The sequence below is a fragment of the Temnothorax nylanderi genome, unplaced genomic scaffold, assembly GCF_030848795.1.
Source record: "Temnothorax nylanderi isolate EJ_2023f unplaced genomic scaffold, tnyl_v1.0 TNYL_tig0299_pilon, whole genome shotgun sequence".
In the NCBI taxonomy this organism is placed as follows: domain Eukaryota; kingdom Metazoa; phylum Arthropoda; class Insecta; order Hymenoptera; family Formicidae; genus Temnothorax; species Temnothorax nylanderi.
The window spans coordinates 14,049-38,959 of NW_027249361.1; the positions used below are offsets into that span (position 1 = coordinate 14,049).

The 24,911-nt window shown below is 41.3% G+C and overlaps 3 protein-coding genes across 3 annotated transcripts; 2 read left to right on the plus strand and 1 right to left on the minus strand.

The window, feature by feature from the left end:
* On the plus strand, positions 1-1,901 carry LOC139780805 (uncharacterized). Its single transcript, XM_071719518.1, has 2 exons — positions 1-481; positions 1,696-1,901. Exons 1-2 carry the CDS (start codon positions 1-3, stop codon positions 1,899-1,901), a joined length of 687 nt encoding a protein of 228 aa, XP_071575619.1.
* Positions 1,902-9,585: 7,684 nt separating this feature from the next.
* Positions 9,586-10,715, minus strand: LOC139780819 (uncharacterized). Its single transcript, XM_071719531.1, has 3 exons — positions 10,454-10,715; positions 9,984-10,342; positions 9,586-9,809 (listed from the first exon to the last, which is right to left on the minus strand). The coding sequence occupies exons 1-3, from the start codon at positions 10,545-10,547 to the stop codon at positions 9,609-9,611; spliced, it is 654 nt and encodes a 217-aa protein (XP_071575632.1). The 5' UTR covers positions 10,548-10,715; the 3' UTR covers positions 9,586-9,608.
* Positions 10,716-11,436: 721 nt separating this feature from the next.
* On the plus strand, positions 11,437-17,845 carry LOC139780818 (uncharacterized). Its single transcript, XM_071719530.1, has 2 exons — positions 11,437-13,352; positions 16,432-17,845. Exons 1-2 carry the CDS (start codon positions 12,975-12,977, stop codon positions 17,176-17,178), a joined length of 1,125 nt encoding a protein of 374 aa, XP_071575631.1. The 5' UTR covers positions 11,437-12,974; the 3' UTR covers positions 17,179-17,845.
* Positions 17,846-24,911: the final 7,066 nt, after the last annotated feature.

Here is a 24,911-nt window from a genome sequence, read left to right on the forward strand (position 1 = left end):
ATGGCCCAGGTTCCGAAATATGCTATGGATAGTCTCGCAGAGCAGGCTATTTCTATGTTTCAGCGTAAAGCCTGTGTATCTGATCTCTGGGAACTAGATGTAATTGGCATTAGCGATCCAGTTATGGAAAAATCTCGCAAAGATCACGATGATGAGGTTCTACGGCGTTTCGAGGAAACAGTCACTGTCAATATGGAAGGACGATACGAAGTATGTCTCCCGTGGGTCGAAACGCATCCCAGTTTACCGGACAACAGGGAGCTTGCAGAGAAGCGGCTAATCACGACTACGAAGAAGCTGAAATCGTCAGCGTTGTACGACGAATACGATCGAGTATTCAGCGACTGGTTAGCGGAAGGAATCATCAAGGTGGTACCAGACGATGAAATCGACCAGGAGGCGCACTACCTACCACATAGAGGCGTCGTTAAAGTGGGCAGTACCACTCCTTTAAGACCAGTATTCGATGCGTTTGCTAAATGTAAGAACTTTCTATCTCTTAATAACTGTCTAGAAAAAGGACCCAATTTAATTGAACTTGTTTTTACCATTTTATTGCGTTTTCGCGCAGAAAGAATTGGGGTCGTAGCTGATATTAGAAAAGCATTCTTGCAAATAGGCTTGACTAAAAAAGATCGAGACTTTCTGAGATTCTTATGGTATGACGAACTTGGGAAAATAATTGTTTATCGACATAGCCGAGTAGTTTTTGGTGTGTCATGTAGTCCTTTTCTTTTAGGAGCGGTGATCAACTATTATTTGAAGAAACTGTTATCTAACAAAAGAATTAAATCTATGTTTAGGAACGCAGATAAGAATCTCACTAAGTTGATGGAAAGTTTTTACGTAGACAACTGCGTAACAAGTTTAAGCACGATGACCGAAGTCGAGCAATTTATTTATTGCTCGATTTCAAAAGTGAGTGGCCGATTTCAAAAAGTAGTGTATCATGAAGACGAGATAAAAAATGAAATACGTAAGACTGCCAAGATGACGGATCAAATCTTAAATTCAGAAATTGTGTCAGAAATGTCACAGATAAATCGTATTGCAAAGATTCAGCCTTTCTATGTTCCCAATGTTTCTAATTTTTGTACTGTAGTAGGAGCAGTTGCTCGTATAAAGTGGTTTGTTACTAATTACAAATTGTACAAATCGGGAAAACAGGATAGGCTAGCTGGGAAGTTAACGAGCGATGAGATCAATGATGCCGAAAAGACTATTTTGTCAATCATACAGCGAGAGTCGTTTAACGGAATTGACGACATACAATTGCGTAATATGAATGTTTTTGTCGCTGAAGATAGTTTGATCCGGATGAAATCGAAAATATTAGAGCGTGATGATAGCTATTCATTTCGTTATTCAATAGTCTTACTGGGAGAAAACCCACTAGTTCGAATGATGATTCTCGAATTTCACACGCGTTTAGGACATGTTCATGTCAACGCATTGCTTAATGCTCTCAGAGAGGAATATTGGATAATACACGGCCGAAAAGTTGCACGTAGTATCGTGAGAAAATATGTCGTCTGCGCACGACAGAATGTTTAACCTTTGACGGTAGCAACTGCTCCTTTACCTATGAATCGCGTTCGCGACGTCGAGTGTTCGAGATTGTGGGAGTAGACTTTGCAGGTCCGGTGTATCTGAAAAACGAAGTGAAAGCCTGGGTTTGTATTTTTACATGTGCAGTGTATCGTGCGGTACATTTAGAACTCGTGTCGTCTTTATCCACCGATAAGTTCATGGAGGCATTCCGTAGATTTGTAGCCAGAAAGGGACGACCGAGTTCAGTTTATAGTGATAATGGAACTAACTTCGAAGGTTTTAGTAATTTACTGAAACAAATTGATTGGGTAAAGATCCTGGAGTCTAGTCTAGTGCCAAAAGTGGAATGAAAATTTAATCCACCAAGTGCTCCCTGGTGGGGAGGATGGTGGGAGCGATTAATTCAAATTCTGAAACGTATGTTGCGAAAAATACTTGGTTAAGCGTGTTTAAGTTATGAAGAAATGGTTACAGTTTTATGCGATTGCGAATCTGTGATTAACGCTCGACCCTTGACATATTTGTCTGACGATTCTCAAGATCTTACTCTCATTACTTCTAATTTATTTCTTCAAGAGATACGTGAAGTAGGTTTACCCGATTGTGACTTCATCGATAGAGAGAAACTGAAGGGCAGATCAGATTTAAGTATCGCTAATTTTTCAAAGAAGAGTTGCGTAAAAGGTTTAGATCAGAGTATCTCGGGCAGCTAAAGTATTCATCGGCCAAGAAATTAACCGATGATCGTCAGATAAAAGTTGGTGATATCGTACTTATTGGTAACAATTGTTCAAAGAGGCTCGAATGGTCCGAGTAATAGAACTTTTCCCGGGAAAAGACGGGATTGTAAGGGTCGTGCTTTTGATTACTGCGACGGGACAATTGGTGCGACCTGTTTAGAGATTGTATTGTTTAGAGGTAGACGTTGATGTGGATCCGGAGGAGTTACGTAAAGTTTATGATAAGAGAGTTAAGTCAAAGATAGTCACTCGACACCAAAGTATTAACGAGTTAAAACAAGTACCTAGCGAAGTGGATTTAAGCGATGAAAATGTTTCTATCGTCCCTTACAAAACTAGAAGTGGACGCACTGTTAAATGAGTTGAAAAATTATAATCTGTATTTCGTTCTATTTCTTCTTTAGATATTCACTCAATTTGTGAAACGTGAATATCTAAAGGTGGGAGGATGTTAAAAAGGTTCTAGACTTAAGGTGGCAGTACTGCGTGATCGCTGCCGCCGAGACCGTAGGTGAAACGACGGGTAGTAGTCGTCGGTCGGTAGCGAGCGTGCGCGTTACAACGAGTCTCTGTACAAGAATTCTTTCGATATTATATAGACACTTTAAGGGTCGGCAGGAGACATTTATTACTAAAATCGTAAAATCCATATTACGGCCAAAATATTGAGAAAATCGCACTTTAACTATGATATTCGTAATCAGCAGCATCGCTTTCAAGCTGCTAAAGAGCGATTTTTTGGAAAAATGGTCAAAATAAAATTTTCGAGTTTTTATATAGAAAGGTTAGTTTTTTTGGAGGTAGAGCCCCCCGCGGGGGGGGGGGGGAACTTACTGCCTCCACGCATACACTTTTCGCGCGAAACGAGATGTCACATGGGTTTACAACTTTCCACGCGTGAAAAGTTCACGCATGTACTTTGTAAGGCACACTATGTGTCTAGTTTAAAAGATATGGAGCCCCCGCAGGGGGGCGGAACCTACTGCCTCGGAGTGCCTTCACGCATACACTTTCCACGCGAACCGAGGTCCACCCCCACCCACCCCTGCCTGTGGGGGAGGATAAAAACATAAAATTATTCAATACAAACAATATATATTCAATTTATAACATCCTGTAGAATTATGAAGATCTTCCTATGTTTAGAATCTATATCATGAATCGTGTTTAGAATCTGTAGCATGAGTTGGTATCAAAGGTGAGGGTAGGCAGAGCTTATTGATTATTTGGGAGGAACTGGGAATTAATACAGGACCATAAAAAAAAATCGATGAAAGGTTCCTTTGATCAGACCAGGTGTATTATATGTTTTTGGGGTCGCTGAACATGAATCTGAAGTCCGTTTTGCTCCATCACGTCAGGATTTTTTCCTAACCTCAAAAAACATGGCGGATATTGAAGGATTTACTTAAATCTTGGTATCCAGGTGTTTTTGGGGTCGCTGATTACGAATTTGAAGTCAGATTTTCAAAATCCAAAATGGCGGCTCAAATATGGCGGTCGAATTTTTAAAATATGATTTAATTTTTATGAAACTTGGTATCTAGGGGTTTTTGGGGTTGCTGATTACGAATCTGAAGCCAGATTTTCGAAATTCAAAATGGCGGATCCAATATGGCGGTCAAAATTTTGAAAAATGTTCAGAACTCGATGAAATTGTCCGTACAGAGATTTTTGGGGACGCTAAATCCAAATCTGACATCAAATTTTCAAAATTCAAAATGGCGGATTCAATATGACGGACCGATATTCGAAAAACAAGAGAAAAGTTCGATAAAATCGTACATTATTACGTTTTTGGCGTCGTTGAATCCAAATCTGTTGTCAAATTTTTAATATCCAAGATTGCGAATCAAATATGGCATCTAGAATGGTTAAAAGGTCCGGAACTTGATAAAATTGGTAATATCATGTTTTGAGGTCACTGAATTCGAATCTGTCATCAAATCAACACCTTAGAATTCAGATTCTTAAATAAAAGAAACTTTCCAAAGAGGTAAATATTGTCTTATTCTACTCTCAGCATGACCCAGAGAAAACGACGTGGACGTGGTAGATTTCTTTCTCCTTCGGGGTACTTGTTTTGAGTGAGCCCCCTTGCCTCTCACTGTTTGAGGTGTGTAATTAACGTCAGTCCCCTTGCCTCTCACTGATCGGGGTGCTTGATTTATGTGAGTCCCCTCGGCTCTCACTACTCTTAAATGAGCTTATGACTTTGTAAACAGATGTTTTATGTGACTTGACTCTTAGAGTGATAACGAGTTCTTTTATTTGCGAATGATCTCCGTAGTGCTTTTCTTTTATGTTGGTTTGGCGTGTCTCTGTTCAAAGACCAGCAATAGTCTGCCAACATGTGGCCATCCCAAACACCCTGATATCTATTTTCAATATCTTGTAAATCCTGGTGGAATCTTTCGCCCTGCTCTTCACTAAAATCTCCTAAATTTTCAGGAAAGTATTCAATATGTGAATGAAGAAAGTGTAATTTCAGATTCATTAGGCATCCCATATTTTTATAATTTTTTATCATATTTTCAACAATACTCACGTAATTAGGATCTTTTGTATTTCCTAGAAATTTTTTTGTAACTTCTCTAAAACTTCGCCAAGCTGCTTTCTCCACCTTCGTCATTCTTCTTTCAAATTCGTAATCTTTCAGAAGTTTTCTTATCTGTGGCCCATTAAAAATGCCTTCTCTTATTTTCGCGTCAGACAGTTTTGGAAACTTTTCGAAGATGTACATAAAAGCTTTGCTTTCCGTAGTTCTCATCGCTTTGATCAATTGTTTTACAAGACCCAGCTTTATATGTAATGGTGGAAGGATTACTTTATTTGTTGGGATTAAACTCTCTTTTATGATATTTTTAGATCCCGGAGTTAAACTTTTTCTGAGTGGCCAATCCTTTTTTACATAATGTTCGTCGCGGGCTCGACTGTCCCATAGACACAGAAAGCATGGGTATTTTGTAAAACCACTTTGTTGACCTAATAAAATTGTCATTATTTTCAAATCACCACACATTTGCCACGCGTGTTTATTATAGTCTAATTTTTCCAGTAAGAAACGGAGGTTGTGGTACTCCTCGTTTAATACTACTGAATGACCAACTGGTAGTGGAGCATACTGGTTGCTATTATGTAGCAGGACTGCTTTTAAACTTTGTGTTGAAGAATCTATGAACAGACGCCAGTCATTAGCTTCGTACGGAATAACATATTCATTTATTAGTCCTTCAATATTGTTACAATAAACTAAATTTTTTGTATCTGTAAAATATTTTCTGAATTGAATATCTCTACTGCGATAAAAAGTTATACGAGTTCCTGGAGCTAGGCAATTTTTCTCCTTTAATCTTGACGCTATCAGTTCAAAAATTTCTTTAGAAAGTCCTGCGTTTCGGACCAAGTCATTTAACTCTTCTTGAGTAAAACCATTGGGATTTTCATCAGTCTCATCCTCTGATTCTTCTGATGTTTCATCATTCATCTCTATATCCTTAGCGTCACCATCAGCTAGAACTTCGTCAGTTGACATTTCCATTGCACTTTCATTTTCGTCAGTAGTAATATTATTTTCATCATTTTGTCCAGCGTCGAAAAGGATAGGAGAAGTCACAGATTTGACTGATGCATAAAAGTCAGAAGATTTTGTTTTTGTGCTGTGGCCGAAAATGCTCGTTAAACAAAAATAGCAATCCTTCTCATGATTTATTGGTTCCCGCCATATCATTGGAGAAGCAAACGTTCGTTTTTTTTCTTGTTGAGTTGCAAGGAGCATCTTAAACATATCGTTTTTGGAGTCCAATGATTTTCTATTTCACTAGTTTCTATACCAAAAAATTCCCTGTACCTAGTTTTAAGTACATCTGTGAATTTCTTTCTGAGCTTACTGACAATGTATTCTCCGCAAACAACGCAGAAATTGTCTACGCTCTTGCACAATTTTCTTCTTGTAGCATTATACTCATCAAAGGCCAAGTTACCCACCAATGTAGAGCTGCGGTTGCTTGATGACGACGCCTGCGGACCCGCTTTCCCATCCTGACCAGCCGATACTGGGATTCCGTCTCCCTGCATCGTACTTTTTTTCGTGTGCCTACCATGACGGCATACGGAGCGTGATCCAGGGACTTTGCCAGATCACGGAACAACTCCGTTGCCCGCCGTCACCACGTGGAGGTGCCCTGGATGCAGACACACGAAAAAAAATCTGAGATTCGGGGTTTCGGCCTCACGTGCATGGAATCTGAAAATCTGACTTCAAATTCGTAATCAGCGACCCTAAAAACCCCTGGATACCAAGTTTCATAAAAATTAAATCATTTTAAAAATTCGACCGCCATATTTGAGCCGCCATTTTGGATTTTGAAAATCTGACTTCAAATTCGTAATCAGCGACCCTAAAAACCCCTGGATACCAAGATTTAAGTAAATCCGTCAATATCCGCCATGTTTTTTGAGGTTAGGAAAAAATCCTGACGTGATGGAGCAAAACGGACTTCAGATTCATGTTCAGCGACCACAAAAACATATAATACACCTGGTCTGGTCAAAGGAACCTTTCATCGATTTTTTTTTGTGAATTTCCAGTTCCTTTCATTTTAGTAATAATTTATTATTTAATCTATTATCATAAATACGTCTTTCAATCTTCTTTATATAAAATTCATTATCTAACTTTGAGTTTGGTTTGATTAATAATTATCTCAAGGAAAATTAAATCATCATTAAATCTCAGTTTAATGTAATTACTGTGCGAACTATTTTCGGATGTTTTGATTTCTCCTGTTTCTTTAAATTTATGTGATTTCTTATCTACAATGTTTATATTTCATGATTATTATGTGATCTCTTACTTATAATGTTTACATATTTTATGTTTATTATGTGATTTGAATTCTGCATATTATTTAAAGTGATAATTTCTGCTGCTTATATGCGATATTCCACTGTGAAACAACCACTGATTTTTGTTCATAATTATATTTTATTATTCTGAAAGATATTATTGTGTATTGCTCTTTCATTTCATTCAGAGAGAAGGTCTGATACTCAGCGCCTGTACATCCTATATTTTTTATCATTTTATCTTAAAAAAATGGCTTTATCATAGGAGTCGCCAAAATTCCTTTTAAGGGCTTTCATTTTAATCCAAAACGAAGCTTTTCACAAAATTTCATCGAAATCGGAGGTGCACCGTGTTTTCGGAACTCCACCCCAAAAATAAATTAAATACCTACATATAATAACGGAGTAATATATATATATATATATATATATTATACGGGGAACCTAAGTCGTCTACAGACGATTCCGAGTCTCGACATCGAACTCGCGAAACTCATGTTCGACCGTTAGACGCCGTGCCGTCGTAAGCGGTGAGATCCCGACGACGGGCAGAGGCGCCGTACGGCAAACCGGGCTCGTGCGACGACCGGCCCGCGAGGACCGGCCGCCTAGTAGTGTGTCACATTGTTTTGAGCCTTTCGACTCACGAGACTTCTAGAGATATCATTGCCACCTTTGACTAGAGAGGATACGGCCTTAGAGGCGTTCAGGCATAATCCCACGGATGGTAGCTTCGCACCACCGGCCGCTCGACCGAGTGCGTGAACCAAATGTCCGAACCTGCGGTTCCTCTCGTACTGAGCAGGATTACTATCGCAATGACTGGTCATCAGTAGGGTAAAACTAACCTGTCTTACGACGGTCTAATATATTCACAAAACATATGTATATATATATATATACATATGTTTTGTGAATAATTTTTTCAGATTCTTTGTAATACTTTAAGTAGGGAAAATAGCGTTGTCTCAGTACCCACGTAGGTCTGTCATATTTTCCCTACTCAAAGTATTACAAAGAATCTGAAAAAGTTCACAAAACATCTATCTACACTATATAATTAACAATTTTATAGTCATTTGAGAAACACTGTTATAATATTCTATTTGTAATAAATTTTGAATAAAAATAAAGGAAAAAGATGGATTTCTTTAAAAATTCGTAATTTATTTCTATACAGAAAAAAAGATCGTTTTAAGATTAGCAGCAGATGTATATGATGGTTTATATACTGTCCATCATATACATCTGCTGCTGTCATCATAATAAAAGTCATTTCATTTGATACATTATCGCTTTTCGGTGGATTATAATTATTGATGTGTAACGCTTCCAGTCACTTTTGTCGCCTGTCATTGTTTTTTGGGAATCTAAACAAATAATTGGTAAAATATAATCATATAAGTTTAATATACATATAACCTAAACGAAAAGCGAAGGCACATCCGTGTACATACACGACACACGTATGCTGTCGAGCATCCACGAGCGTCCGAATGTTTCCGAATCTAACCGAAGTTTGTCGAACTTACACTTAACTCCCGTCCCGCATGATCGTACGCCCTCTTGCCCACAGTAGCACTTTACGCTCGGTCTATATCTTCCTATGTCTGTGCTTCGACCACTGGAGGGCCGTTTGCGTCCCAGTCTCTCCAGCCACTGGAGGCCCGTTCGCGTCCCGGTTGCTCCGTACCAAAAGGGTTAATCAAATGATATTAAAAGTAGAATAGCTATGGGGATTCTAACTCATGGAGTGCCCGTCGGGGGGCGGGGTGAGGAAGTGGAACGCGCGGGCAGAGAGAAACCTGAGAGAGGCCATCCCGGCCTTTTTCGTGGGGACGCATTTTCCGACGCGCCGCCTGAGAAAGTGCGCCTCAACTGCGTCGTTTCGCTCGGTAACTGCACATGGTTTGCGTCCGTGCTAATGGTTCGTGTCCGAACTAGCCAGCTGGAGGGGATATGCTGGCCGCGGCGGCCGCGCTCGGCCGGCCCGGCGCTCGGCAAGCCTCGAGCGAGGAGAGAAGGACAGACATACGATCTGCTGTCTCGGCTGTTTCCTTCTCTCTTGAGCTATGACGTAGCTGCTCTGGCACGCGCCAGCTATGCGACGTTGCCACGATGCCACGCATTTTGGGTATCGCGTACGGTGTCTCGCCGAGTGCCAAGTCTCGAGTTGGCAAATCGACGATGCGCTACGTTACCTTTTAAATATATGTATATATGTATGTATGTATGTATGTATGTATGTATGTATGTATATACATTTATATATAATTTAAAAATATAAAAATTGTAAATAAAATGAAATAAATATTTATTAACATAAAAATTAAAATTTGTTAACGTAATATATAGAAATTCCGATTTTTAGATTACTAATTTCATTAATTCAGGAAGGAAAGGATTTTTAGGAGTCAGAGGAACAGCTACGCATAAATAAAATATATTATATATTGATTGTTACTTTATTTAAAAGTCAATCAAAAAAGTATGTATTACAAATGTAGTACACATGTTATTTGGGATAATAGTAAATGTTAATTCCCGAGTTTTTTTTTCTTCTCCAGCTCCGCCTCTGCCTCTTCTTCTACCTCTGCCTCTGCCTCTATCTCTACCTCTCCCTGGCATCGCTGTATCTACGGCCCGCACTAAGGAGCTCAATGTTTCAGGCTGTAATAAAAAGTAAATGTTTTAAGTAAAATGACATATTTTCGTATACATATATACGTGAATTTTCATTATTAACACTTTGTCGAACGCTATCACGTATGCGTCACATGTGATATGTGCGACCGTCGAAGTGTTAACATTGTTAATAATAAATTATGACATTTTCATACTTACGTTCAATACGATCGGCTCAGTCGCCGTCGGAGCCGTTGCTGTCGTCGGCATCGTGGCCATGGGCGCCGTCACGGCCGCCGGGGTCGTCGTTGATGTTGTGATTCTGGGGGCCGTCGTGGCCGTCGTCGGCATCGTGGTCGTGGGGGCCGTCACGGCCACCGAGATCGTCGTTGCTGTCGTTGCCATTGTGGCCGTGGGGGCCGTCACGGCCATCGGGGTCGTCGCGGCCGTCGTCGGCATCGTGAACGTGGAGGTCGTCACGACCACCGGGGTCGTCATGACCGCCGAAGTCGTCATGACCGCCGAAGTCGTCGTCGCTGTCGTCAGCGTCGTGACCGCTGCCACCGTACTTTTACTTGCTGAAACAGATGACAAATATATATAATTAAGCGTTTAAATGTTTACATTGTTGTGATAACACTGCATTCCACGACAATGTAAATATCGTTATTTTCGGTTATGATACTCACAGAATCGCTCGTCGCCTACTGCACGTCGTTCTCGCACCGCAACTAAAGAAAGAAGAAGGAACGTCGCGTCGCGTATGATCGACTGTACGCGCATGATTGCCGATACCTCATCCTAACGCGCGCGCGTGCGCGCGCCCCATGAAATCGATAGATCCCAAATATATTAATAATTTTTATTGCTATATGTTGTAAATATATGATAAATATACAATGATGTTGAAAACAATCTCTAGTCCCGTACAATTTCCTTACTTTCCACTAACATATCCGTATATAAGAAAAATTTTCTGCGCGATTTAGATGACATATACATTTTAACAATCCGATAGAAGCAGCAGCATGTAATCTTGAAAATCTTGGAGTTTAATTAAGAATTGTTAAATGCATGATACTAAGTAATTGTAAGAAGCATTTTACTTTCGAACGTGTAAAAAAGTAGCCTTCATTCAGGATTTTCTTCAGGAAAAACGTCGCAACGTATCGATTTGCAACTTGGCACGTTTATTACATTACGGACGTGCAAAGGTAAAACTAAAAAGTAAACATTTTATGTGTAAACTGTAAAACATTAGATATTACATTAATCCGCATCGATCTTCAATGCGATATATGAATCCCTATTTCACTTATTTCACATATGGTATATGTTATTGATAAATATTAAGTATATTTATTTGCCTCTGATATTTTGCCATTACGTTAAAAGTAAATGTGAAGAGAGAGCAGAGATAAAAAGAGATTACAATTAATACAACAGTTTTCTGTTGACGCAACAGTACTGTTTGCAAACATTCTTACAGCCATGGCAGCCGTATCAATGGCTTCGAAGCAATTGCATCTCAGCGTACACGAAACGCTCTCGCTACAGTAGGCGGAGCCTTTTTTAACGGAGCCTATCCGTTCCCTACGCGACGATCCACTGACCGCTCCAGTGGACCAAAGAACGAAGTTATATGCCGGCCAAGCGCGGCCCCCGCGGCCAGCATATCCCCTCCAGCTGGCTAGTTCGGACACGAACCATTAGCACGGACGCAAACCATGTGCAGTTACCGAGCGAAACGACGTAGTTGAGGCGCACTTTCTCAGGCGGCGCGTCGGAAAATGCGTCCCCACGAAAAAGGCCGGGATGGCCTCTCTCAGGTTTCTCTCTGGCGCGGGGAATGCCGTAAGCGGTGGGCGAGGGGATGGCGTCGGCAGAGGGGCACCGCCTCACTTTCCGTCCTAGGGAGGAAAGTAGTCGCGATCACGCGTCTCGCGCGTGTCCGCTGCCCCTCTGCCGACACCATCCCCTCGCCCACCGCTCACGGCATTCCCCGTGCGTTCCGCTTTCTCACCCCGACCCCCGACGGGCACTCCAAGAGGTAGAAATCAACCAGAACACGGTGCGCACCTCGCGTAACGTTGCACGAAACGAAAACACTGTAGAGTAGATAAGGTAAGCCGGTTCTGGATTAAGGCGTGGTGCTCGCGCGGGGTGCGGGGCAAGGGGATTTCGGCGGCGCGGGGATATCGGCGGGGAGGGGGGATGACGTCATCGGTGTGGAGGGGGCCATCACGTGGGTACGAGGCGACCTTTAGGTTATAATTAAATAATAATAAAATAAAAATAAATAAATAAATATCAAGAAATAAGTGTTTGTTCCGCCAATGATAATCAACAAAAAGGTGCATATATTTAATTGACTGCTAATTGGCAAAAATTACAAAACTTTCACGACGTTTCGACCCAGGCTTCGGGTCCTTCTCAAGTGATCTACAAACAACATTATAAGAATCGCAGCGTCAATAAGTTAGATTAATGAATGTACAGGAATTAAAATCATGTGTAACAATTGAAGGTACCTGATGAGGAAAATGTACCATCGTTAAACCATTCTCAGTCAACTGTTTATGAGATTTTGATAGAAAAGTCACAAGAGTGCTAAAAAATTAATTCGTCACAAGGTAAGTAAGTAGTCATAGATAAAAAAAGAAAAAAAGAATAAAAATTTTAATTACGCAGAGAATGTTTCCCAATGGCACCGGTTCGTATCATACTCGCTGAGTTATATTATCACAAAACAGCACCGAAAATTCATGTTTACGCGATGGACGTCAGAAACGAACTGAAAGTGTCGCGTCGTGCCTAGTCTAAATCGAAGGTTGACGGAACAGGCGCCGTCGAATAACAAAAATTATATACACGAGATGACGTTGTCGTAAATAGGATTTAAATTATCCGTATCTTTCTGTAGGTTGATGGTATCAGAATATTTCTTTATAAGGAACATTTCAGCGATGTCTCTCTTTTTGTATTTTTTTCTTTGTGAAGTATCTCAACTTCGGACCATTTAAATTCGTGGCCATGAGAGACGCGGTGCTTACTGACAACAGAATGCTGACGATCGTTCTTCTTTATATCGTTGAAATGTTCCGTGACGCGCGTTTATAAATGAATAAATAAATGAATAAATAAATAAATAAATAGATAGATAAATAGATAGATAAATAGGTAAATAAATAAATAAATAAATAAATAATTATGAAGTCGAAGACCATTTTTTCTAGGACTGCGTTCCAAAAAAAAGATCAACAAAAAACATTTTACGTGACTTTGCAACCGAAGGTAATTCTACCTTCGGCTGCGAAAACATCCTTGACATCTAGCATGACATCCCGAAGGACGAGCCTGTCAGCGAGCGAGGCAGACGCCGTCTCAACAGCTGATCCGATAAAGACAAAGGCGCAAGTAAAGCAGCTGGCGAAGGAGACACCTGAGGTGTTGATCAGGCCGCCTACACCGGGCCCATTAAGTCCGACAAGCGACCCATTGGCGAACAGCGATGCAGATATTACCATGCCCATGGATGACAGCCCAGATGACGAGGTACCACTGGATGACATTATCCAGAGCAGCCAGGTAAATCCAGAAATAACGACTGAAAAATAAAGAATAGAGACATTAATCATTGTTCGTTATGGACAGATTTTAAAAATAAAGATAAATACTTACCCATTATCCTTATCATATTGTTGCGTTCCCCGAGTCGCACTGTCACACTCGCTCACTCTCGCGCACTCACTCCCGACGCTCGCGGAAATAAAGGGAACACCGCGGTTGAACAAGGAAACAATCTCAGCGTTTATTGTAGAATTGATAAAGTACAGCGCGGACCCACGTCCGAACGGTCCAGCTGTTCAAGAACGAATCTGACAGTCGAACGGAAAATCAATAAAATCAATAATTCATATAGCCCAGTCAAATTTAAGATTTTTGGATGAAAAAATTGCCGGCAAGCTGGAAATTGGTATACAGGTTCATTTTAGTGTTCTTTTAAACATACTAAAAGTCCCCATACATAGAGCGTGAGCCGGCTGCGCCATCTTGAAAAAAAGAGTACAAAAATGGGTTTTTTGCGAATAACTCGGAAATTATTAGTTTCACGGGAAAGAACATTCAGAGCGAAAATGTAGCTGATAAAATTCCTCGCAATTTGGTTCTTTGTAGAACTTCGTACGACCATTAGTTCCCGAGATAGATTTTTTTGAAGCATCGGCCAAATGAGGAAAGAGCTGTTTCTTTGAGCGTTTTTTCAAAATATCTCAGTTCTGGCTGTCCGAAAGTAAAAAATGCATACAATGAAAGTGAAAGAGAATTAAATTACCTACAAAATGCATTATTTATGTTATACCGCGCAACTAATATTTCTGGAAATATTACGGTTTAAATGAAATTTTGACTTTCGGAAATTATGAGAATAAATATTTCCTCGCAATATAAGTCGGAAATGAGTAGTCCTACGTAAAAAATGGTTAAAATCAAATAGAAAGGTTATTAAATTTTCATTATTTTGGTTTTTGACCGATTTGCATACGACTAATAGTATTTTTGATATCCGTAAAAGAAACGGTTTTTAGGTACACTTCTCAAAATGGCGGACTTCCGAGTTATCTTTTTTAAAAAAATACACATGTTTCTTGAAGTTTATTAAATTATCTTTAAAATAATTTTTTATTTGACCTTCTGTGATGAATACTTCCAGAGATATAGCCTTTTAGATATTTGTTTATGTTAAAAATTTCTTAATAATTTATAGTTTTTTTTACAAAACATGACATAAAATTACTTTAGAAAAAATAATATCGACATTTTTTCAAAAGTTTATATGCATATGTACGTGATCCTGCAGTGGAACCGGTTTTGAAATGAAAGTTTTTAAAAAATTGTCATTTCAATTATGCCTTTCTTAAGAGTTTTCGTAAAAAAATCGGGTTTGCCACACTTTTTTGTAATTTTCTCAGTTTCTATGAGAGATACGTACAAAATGCTTCAGACCAAATTTGAAGCTTATAAAATTTCATGAAAAACAGTATATTCGGCTTTAATCTGTGACCAACAATTATACCAACAACAGATGCTAGAATAATGTTGCTCTTTTTTCCTCAGTTTACCGTAATTTTTAATGATTTAAATATTGTCGAAAAAATTTATTTGGAAATTTTTGCGGTCGGCGTAAGTTTCAAATCTCATTATACATGATGTAAGCTTCCCGCTGGTCTTTGGGTTAAATTTTTAAGACGGGTAGTATTCGAGATATAGGGCGTCGAAAGTGGCCGCAACAAATGTCTGTTTCATATGCAGAGGCGAGCACAGAGTGCAAGTAAGGGATGCATATTTATTGTTGATATACTAATAATTAAACCAATAAAAACATAAAAAACTGCGTACATAACCTAAAATAAAATTCATAAAGAAATATTAATGTCAAAACGTAAATATAATAAAATACAATAATAATAATAATAATAATAAATAATAATAATCCTAAAAAAATAATACAATAACTACACAGGCCCACAAAAAAAGAAAAGTTGCCTGTGCCATGGAGACAACTGCACCTACAAAACACCTTTTTTTTGCTGTAGAAAAAAATCCTGACGTGTAGGGGCAAAACTGAGGTCATATTCGGTTTCAGCAGGCGAAAATACATGGGAATACCATGGTCTAGTCCATGGCGCAGACAACTTTTTTTTTTGTGGGCCTGTGTAGTTATTGTATTATTTTTTTAGGATTATTATTATTATTTATTATTATTATTATTATTATTGTATTTTATTATATTTACGTTTTGACATTAATATTTCTTTATGAATTTTATTACTCTATGTATGGGGACTTTTAGTATGTTTAAAAGAACACTAAAATGAACCTGTATACCAATTTCCAGCTTGCCGGCAATTTTTTCATTCAAACGCCCAAAAATAATCTAATTTGACTGGGCTAATAACAGCGTCCCGTTGTCAAGAAACGCGCTCCGGCTTGAAGCTTCCGCAGAGCGAAGCCAAGTTCAGCCTACGGGTAACGGGTGTCACGGCACGGGCGCAACACTGCCCTCCCTCTTCAAGATTGTCGTCCCGACAATCCAGAAGGGCAGTGTTCCAGCAGTCACAATTTCCGGGACTTCGAGACGAATTCCTGCCCTACCCCGAGCTGCTGCTGCGGGTTACCGGGCTCCGTCCCCTGAGTCCTCTTCCTCGGAAGCTCGGTCCTCTCGACCTCTCCCTCCGCGAATCTCCTGTCTCGGCCCTTCCTGGGGGAAAACTGGCCAGGCTCCCCCCCTCGCCGGCTTCAGGACGACTCCTCTTGTACCGCTTCTTCCCGGCCCAACATGGACCCCTTCCTGTTCCCGGCGCTGAATCCTTTTGAATCTTCGGACCTGGGGGGGGGGGGGGACTTCCGTGGACCCTGCGTCTCGCAAGACTCCCCAGTCCCCGCCTCGGCATTCGCCCTACGTCCCACGGGAAAACCACAGTCAAAAACCGTGGGCGAGGCGGTCTTCTTTGAGGATTTCGGGCGTTCTTGTAGCCTCTAATGCCTTCGCCTAGGTCGAACGTTCCCACTCTCTCTCTCTCCTTCCTTCTGCGAAAATAAACATAAAAACGCAGTAACTCAACAACAATAAAAAAAAAACTAAACCTTGCGACCGCGCACTTCGCAGGAGCGGCGGCTGGCAATGCAAAACCCGAGACAAGCGCGTTTCCCGGAGAAAATGCCGGGCGCACGAGGAAAAGGGGCGGCCTGCTCGAAAACCGAAACGCAACAATCTCCAGGAAAAGAGGTTCGGGGAAACGCAGCCGAGCCTGGTACGCATGTCCACAGGGTCGGCGTCGTCGGCGGAGCATCGGCTCCAAAAGGGGACTTCTTCCCCAGGAGCGGAGTATCGGGATCGACTCTCGAGGACCTGGGACACACGCCCATAGGGTCGGCGTCAGCGTCCGCCCACCAGAGGGACACCCGGACGACTTCCTCAGGAAGTTGGTACGGAAATCTGTTCCGGGGCATCTCAGAGGAGGTGCGCGTAGGTCGGCGTCAACGGCCGACGCGTAGAAACGTCCCCGGGCGACTTCTTCAAGAAGTCAACCCGGAAAACAGCTCGGGAGCATCCCCGAGGAGGTGCGCACAGGTCGGCGTCAGCGGCCGACGCGTAGAAACGTCCCCGGGCGACTTCTCCAGGAAGTCAACCCGGAAATCAGCTCGGGAGCATTCCCGAGAAGGTGCGCACAGGTCGGCGTCAGCGGCCGACACCCGAAAGTCGACCCGAACGTCATCTACGGGAAATCGACCCGGAATCTTCACCAGGGCCACATCCGAGGCGGTGCGCACGGGTCGGCGTCGACGGCGCTGCATAAACGTAAAAGGTGAAAACCTGGTGCAGCGGTGTCGAGAGGAGAGGTCTTCGACGTAGTACCGCACGCGGAAAATTCCACCCGGGAGCGTCCGAAAAGGGGGCACGGGGGACACGCGTGATAATCACGCGCGGCGTGATGGGCGCGCGAAGAGAAAGTTGTGACGTCACGTCGAACGGCAAAAACAACCCAAGAGTAGGGATGGTCCGACATGGTAGGGAGCCCTTCCGGCATGGTGGGGAGCCCGCGCGAGAGCGGGGACTCGAGGCAGTCTCTCGAGTATCGCGGTAGCGTACGGACGTGTCTCGCGTAGCAGCGGATATCGTAGAGTATAACACGGCAACAGTCTCCAGTGATACATAACAATCGGGAACTCCCGCGTGAACGCGCGTTAAACACTCACTTAACGATAGTGAGAGATAATTATTTATCGAAATAACAATCCGTGATAGTGAAATAGAACGGTGGCGACTTAGTGCGTATCGAGTATATTACAATCGTGGACATTGGGTCTCGCGACTACGAGATATTGTACGAACATCGTCATTAGTGATATTTAATCCACTGTGATCAATAAAATCGGCGTTTGCGGAAAATTATTGCAAATAAAGCGCGACTCACACCGAAGTGTGGCGACTCCATTGTGAAGCACCTTTATTAATGTGAAACCATCTGTAAAGCTGAAATAACGATCCGATATTAAAGAATAGTGAATTCTTAAACAAAGTCTCAAGATTAATTATATAATTAGTGCACTTACCTTCTACTTACCTTGTTCCTTGGCGATGATCCCTCGTTGTCCAGCGGCGATCTGGTATGCGATGTAAAGCGAGGATCCGGAGACGATCAGCAGCAACGACGATCCATCCTGGGCAGGGCCTGCAACATAAGAAGAATATTAGCACATAATTAGTATAAGTTATCGAGACGTACCTTTATCCAGTATGCGAATAGGCGAGGATTTGGAGACAGGATACAGCAACGGTGATCCAGCAAGGACATCAATCTGAAACTCAGGAGCAACATTAGCGTCTTGGCGAGAAACAGGGCGTTGGTGCGAATTTACCTTCTCGGTAGTCAGAGGTTAAACCGAGTGGCGACCGTTCGATAGGAATATTATCCGCCGGAATCGGGCTTAACTCGTGCCGTCCGGTCACAACCTAACCTTTACCGGGCTCCGATCTACTCCGCTTCCCTAGTCAAATAAGGAGCTAGCCTGTCGGCATGAACTACCTTCTTCTTCCGAGAAGGTGACCTCTGGATGCAATAAACGACATCACTTAACTTCTTTACTACGGAGAAAGGCCCTTCCCAATTCCCCTGCAACTTCGGGGCCCTTCCCTTTTTCCTTCGAGGATTGAAAAACCAAACCTTTTGTCCCAACTCAAAGAGGGTTTGTCTGACACTACGGTCGTACCAAGTCTTTACCCGTGAAGATTTGACTTCCATCCGTCCCCTAACACCTGAATGAATCTCTTCAAGCTTCTTTCTCAAGCTCCCAATATAATTCCCTACTGATTGAGACTTTTCAGGATTCGGTGGACTCCCTTGGAGCAAATCAAGAGGCAGTCTCAGGTCTCGGGCAAAATAAAGTTCTGCGGGAGTAACACCAGTGGAGTCATGTTTGGATGACCTATAAGCAAGCAAGAACATGGGTACCCAACAGTCCCAATCCTTCTGATTCTCTGAGATGTATTTTGCTAAATAATTTGTTATGGTTTGATGCTGACGCTCAACCTGTCCATCTGACTGGGGATGCAAAGCCGTGGTCCTTGTTTTTCTTATTCCAAGAAGAACCATTAATTCGGCGAAGAGTTTAGATTCGAAGTTCTTCCCCTGATCTGTGTGGACTTCTTCAGGAACTCCATGCCTAGAAACAAACTGGCTGACAAAAACATCCGCCACAGTCTTTGCCCTGATATTTTTTAGCGGAAAAGCTTCCACCCATTTCGTGAAACAGTCTACAATGACTAAGAGATACTTATTTCCAGAATGAGTTGTCGGGAGGGGACCAAGGATGTCCATTTGCACCCTAACAAGCGGAGCCCCGACGTTATAGATCTGAAGAGGAGATTTTTCTTTCCCATAGGGCCCCTTTTGGCTATGCAAATATCGCAAGACTTACATCAATTCTCGACATCCTGCTTGCAAGTCGCCCAATAAAAGCGTTTTCGGATCTTTTCCAGGGTTTTGTTCACCTCGAAATGACCACCTGATGAAGAATCGTGAGCCCCTTTCAGAATCTCCTTCACGCGTTTGCGAGGAACAACAAGTTGGAGAAGACTTGATTTCAAATTGGGAGCATCCCATCTCCGAAAAAGGACTCCGTCCTTAAGGACAAGTGCATCCCAATAAGCCCAGTAGATTCGAGCAGAAATACCTCTTGCGATTATCTCGGAGCGCGGAGGACGTTCCCCCGCCTCCTTGGCTCGAATGAAGATCGCAATTTCAGGGTCTTCCTCCTGATCCGTATGCCAGCCCTCGAGACTCTGCCCCCGAGAGCTATACGAGCGACGGACTTTACTTGCTCTTGAGCAGGCCTCTGGCACTCGCCTATGTTTCTAGGTTAAAACGTGACCCCCTTAATGTCCGAGATCCGCTAAGGGCGCTGGTAGTAACTTAGTCCGCTTTGGTCCGTTTAGTCCCATGCTGCAACACTTTTCAAAACGCAACTGTGCGCTAAAATATTTTCTACGTAATTCTGCGATTTGGGATTTGCGAATAATGAGTGTGTCAAGCTAGAACGAAATAGTATTTTTGTTGTGTTTAGTGCTTATAAGTAACGGGGATGTATATAAAAATATATTTCTTAATTTTTAAGGGACAGGATTTAGATTAATAAATAAATGGCACATTGATGTATGCAAATATAAATATTATTTTTATTTTATGTATAATAGAATTTAGATTCTTTTTTTTTCAATCCACTCTTTTTTATTTGATCTCTATTATATAGTTTTGCGTATTGACGCATACGAGTTTCAACGTAAAAATAAATAATAAGTGACATAATTTCTTCTGCATGGTCGATGCATGGAAATGTCATGACTGTGCTTTGCAGAATGTCTGTAATGATTAGCTCTAGAACGTTACTAGAAATGTGATGCTTTTGAAACGAATGTTCTACATGCCGTAAAAATAAGTATAATTTTTTATTGGGAGTAGGTAACTGCCTATCACCTGTCACTTCAAAAAATAATGAAATAGGCTCAGATAGATGTACCGTATTCTCAAATGCTTTCTTACAGACATCGCATTTTGAAAATTGCACAATTCTTTTTGTAATAATACCGGTGCTGTAATAAATTAAACAGTCGACAACTTCTGGCAAAGCATAATCATCCTCAACTGATTCGATGAAATCCCATTCTTCACATTCAATTAAGGAATTCAACCGTTTTTTGATCGATTCACGAATGTCAACTTTCTTACTTGAATCTGTATAAATACTTTTAATATCTGACAAGGAAATAAGAAAATTACGAGGCGCATCTTGATTCGAACAATTTCCACAGGTGGGGGGTTTCAGAATGCTAAATGTGGATAGGATCTTATATAACTGCAGAAAAGTTGGAGTTGCAGGATGATCGTTTGCTCCTCCTGCTTGTCGTATCATACCAAAAAAATTCTAAAAAATGTGGAAAAATGGAAAAAAATGTCAAAATAAATTTTAAACAATATTGTCACTGTAACTGTGCGTGTGTGTGTATGATGCAGCAAATGCAATTCACACACACACACACACACACACACACACACACACACACACACACACACACACACACCCACACCCACACCCACACCCACACCCACACCCACACCCACACCCACACCCACACCCACACCCACACCCACACCCACACCCACACCCACACCCACACCCACACCCACACCCACACCCACACCCACACCCACACCCACACCCACACACACACACACACACACACACACACACACACACACACACACACACACACACACACAAAATTGTACTTCCATATTATTGTAGAATATTGTTGCATAAAGCAGAACATATATGAAACATTTGTAAAGATATGTTAATCGATTATACAAAATTTTGTTAAATACGAGAAACAAGAAGGTTGGAACGGTGGTAAGTGTGATAGATAAGAATGAAATAAGTGTCATGTTCAACAATTTGCAAGTACCGACATGAATTTATCGTGATCATTGAACATATGACTGTGGCAAACCTCAAGTGGATCCTGATTGAGTCTTCCAGTTAGAACGTTGGTAAATTGGCACTTTTCGGTCAGATAGCAAACAATATCCATTGTTGATTGTAGGGTCACCCTTAATTCTTCAGCAGTTTGACGAGTTAAAAATGACGACTCGGGAAGTATAGATAGTTGCACTTTTCTTTCCCATTCGTTTAATCGCTGTAAAGCGTCTTCCAGAACCTGAAAAGGAACCAAACATATTATTCGTGTAACATTAATACCAATGTAGTAAAAGAAATAGTTGAGAAATTTATTAAATAATTTCCAGCTATTTTTTCTTCTATTTGTGCATATTACTTTCTTAACGTGGCACAGAAAATTCAGCTGAAGGAAATTTGCAACAGCTAACACACACACACGCACACACACACACACACACACACACACACACACACACACACACACAAGTAATATAATAACGTCTACAAATTTACCTTAAAATCGGTGTTGTTCGGTATTAACCCATTTTGTGGCTGCTTTCGATTCAACGCATCAAACATGTCATTTACCCATTCGCAGAAAGCTGCAGTCGGTTCGCAGTCTTCAAATTCTTTAGGGTAATATTTCTTATAATATCGCAGTCCTTTCGCTACAGATTTGCTGAAAATCTGGAATAAATATAGTTAAATTGAATTTAGATTTTTATGAATACCAATATAAAGTTGTATATTTCAGATAATCTGGGCAAATTAAAAAATAAGTGTTAGGTTACGAAACAAGTTGTACCTGAACAGCCAATCGAACTCTCATTTTTGCCGCATTATTCAAATTGAGATGATTTTTGCTGATTTTAGGGCATACCCGATATTCAGCTTGTAAATCCTTGTCTTTGGTGTGCAACATATTGAAATATTTCCAAGAAATTGGCGGTTCGGCAGGGTCTACCTACCAGTAAAAAAATTTCAAAATAGAATAAGAGAAAAATATATTTATAAATAAATAAATAAATGAAATATATATATATATATATATATATATATATATATATATATGGGGCAAAATTTGTCAACCGGGACACCGGCCTGCCCATAATTGTTTTCATCGCAGAAAAACGACCTTGCGCCTAGAGGTAGCTATGGGTAAGAGCTATCGAAAGCCGTGTGCAACTTTGCAGAATTCAAAATGGCGGTCCCAAGATGGCGCTTCAAAGTGCCAAAAATCTCTTCGTTCTCATATGAACCTTGGATCTTTAGCTCATTCATGATTAAAACAGCTCTAAAATGACCTGTGTTAGAGTTAATAGTAGGTTGACCACGAATCAGTAGCTGGGTGATCGAAATTTGGGATGGTAATCCAATATGGTGGCCAGAAACTTCATTTACCCACCGCAAACTACTGACAATTGACCGGATCTACTTGAAAATGGTTGTGCGAGTGGTTCATGGACTGTATATGACAAATCCGATCCCAAAGAAGCAAAATCCAAAATGGCGATGATCGGAATCTAAGATGGTGATCCAATATGGCGTTCGATCTACTCTGTATTGTAAGTCACTGGAAATTCAGCAGATCCACTCAAAAATGATTGCGTGGATGATTTTGGGACTGCTCATCATAGATCTGACCTCAGTCAAGCCAAATCCAAAATGGCAGATCCAATATGGTGGCTGAACACTCCATTACGTACTGCAAATCCTTGAAAACCTGTCGGATCCTCTCGAAAATAGTCCTGTAGGAGTTTTTACGGCTTCTCATTGAGAATTCGGTCCCAAAGAAACCAAGTAGGCATAGACATGATCTGATACGAAACAGATGGGACCCTAGATTTTGGCAGAATAATCCAAGTTGACGAACGGGTGAAAGGATTGGTTCCTTTGATATGTCGATTAAAAAAAACAAAAAATTCGGAAAAATTAAAAAAATAAGAAAATAAATGCAGGCTTTATTCAAATATAAAGACAGTCTTAACCCTGTAAAATGCAGAAAGCTTTTCTGATTGGAGATGACAGCTGATACCGTTCGATATTAGGTGTGGTTCCGAACGGGTATGGCAAACTATTTTCCGTGTCGACTGACCGTTTGTTTGAGCTATCGCGTCTACGTGCGTTATGTAGGGCTCGCAGGTGCAAAGACTGACTGTCATTGACTACCTACTGCGCGGGATGGCGAGATTGAGCGGAATCTCAGCCATCTTAGCGGACCAAGTTACTACCAGCGCCCCTAGCGGATCTCGGACATTAAAAGGGTCACGTAAAACTACCGAGTGCCAGAGGCCTGCTCTTGAGCACTCTTTTCCTCGACCTTGGTGCAGTACCCACAGCCGTACATCTCACATTGTCGTCTAGACAGCCCGTCGGCATTCTTGTGGGTCTGTCCCTTCCGATATTGGATCTCAAATTCGTACTGCTAGAGTTTCTCCAGCCAACGTGCCAACTGCCCTTCTAATTCCTTGAAGGACATCAACCACCTTAAAGAAGCATGATCCGTGCGGATCAGAAATTTCCGTCCCAAAAGATAATGACGAAATGACTTTATGGAATCTACAATAGCGAGAAGTTCCCGCCGGGTCACGCAATAGTTACGCTCAGTCTTGCTAAGCACTCGACTAAAATAAGCAATTACCCTTTCTTCTCCTTCTTGCCTTTGCGAAAGAACTGCGCCGATGCCTATGTTAGAGGCATCGGTATCTAAAATAAATTCCCCCTCCTCTTTTGGAAAAGTAAGAATCGGGGTAGCAGACAAGACCTGTTTCAGTTTTTCAAAAGCATCTTGGCATTCCTCTCCCCAAACAAATTTAGAACAATTTTCCGTAAGTGAATACAAGGGCTTTGCTAATGAGGAGAACCCTTTCACAAATCTACGGTAATACGAGGTAAATCCCAGGAAGCTTCGCAATTGCTTCTTATTATGTGGGACTGGCCAGTTACTCACCGCAGAAATTTTCTCAGGGTCTGTGGTAATACCCTCTGCCGAGACTATATGTCCCAAATACTTTACGCTCCTCCCGAAAAGAACACATTTTTTTGGATTTACCTTAAGGTTTACTTCCCGAAAACGTTGGAGAATTTTCTTTAAATTGTCCAACATCTCTGAAAAACTCTTTCCAAAAATAATCACATCGTCCAAGTAGACCAAGCAAATTTTCCCCAAGAACTCCCTTAAAACTTTTCCCATCAAACGTTGGAATGTCGCGGGGCATTACACAGACCGAAAGGCATCACGGTAAATTGCCACAACCCGTTTCCAATGGAAAAAGCGGTTTTCTCACGATCTTCCGGGCGAACTTTCACCTGCCAGTACCCACTTTTCAAGTCTAAAATGAAAAACCAAGAGTTACCTGCAAGTTGATCGAAAATGTCATCAATTCTTGGAAGTGGAAAGGAATCTTTCTTAGTAATGGCATTTATTCCTCTGTAATCTACGCAAAATCTTATCGTTCCATCTTTTTTTTTTACCAAAACAACGGGCGATACCCAAGGGCTTTGGGATTCCTCTATTACTCCCTTTTTCCTTATATCCTCAATTATCTGATTCACTTCGCCACGCATTCGGATTGGAACACGACGAGGAACCTGTTTTATTGGGGAAGAATCTTCCACATTTATGGCATG

Coding starts and splice junctions, on each gene's coding strand:
- LOC139780805 (XM_071719518.1), top strand. CDS start 1: ATGGCCCAGGTTCCGAAATATGCTATGGATAGTCTCGCAGAGCAGGCT. Junction 482..1,695: donor ATTCGATGCGTTTGCTAAAT/GTAAGAACTTTC, acceptor TTACATGTGCAG/TGTATCGTGCGGTACATTTA.
- LOC139780819 (XM_071719531.1), bottom strand. CDS start 10,547: ATGCGCGTACAGTCGATCATACGCGACGCGACGTTCCTTCTTCTTTCT. Junction 10,343..10,453: donor AGTAGGCGACGAGCGATTCT/GTGAGTATCATA, acceptor CATCTGTTTCAG/CAAGTAAAAGTACGGTGGCA. Junction 9,810..9,983: donor CTGAGCCGATCGTATTGAAC/GTAAGTATGAAA, acceptor TTTTTATTACAG/CCTGAAACATTGAGCTCCTT.
- LOC139780818 (XM_071719530.1), top strand. CDS start 12,975: ATGAAGTCGAAGACCATTTTTTCTAGGACTGCGTTCCAAAAAAAAGAT. Junction 13,353..16,431: donor ACATTATCCAGAGCAGCCAG/GTAAATCCAGAA, acceptor CGCACTTCGCAG/GAGCGGCGGCTGGCAATGCA.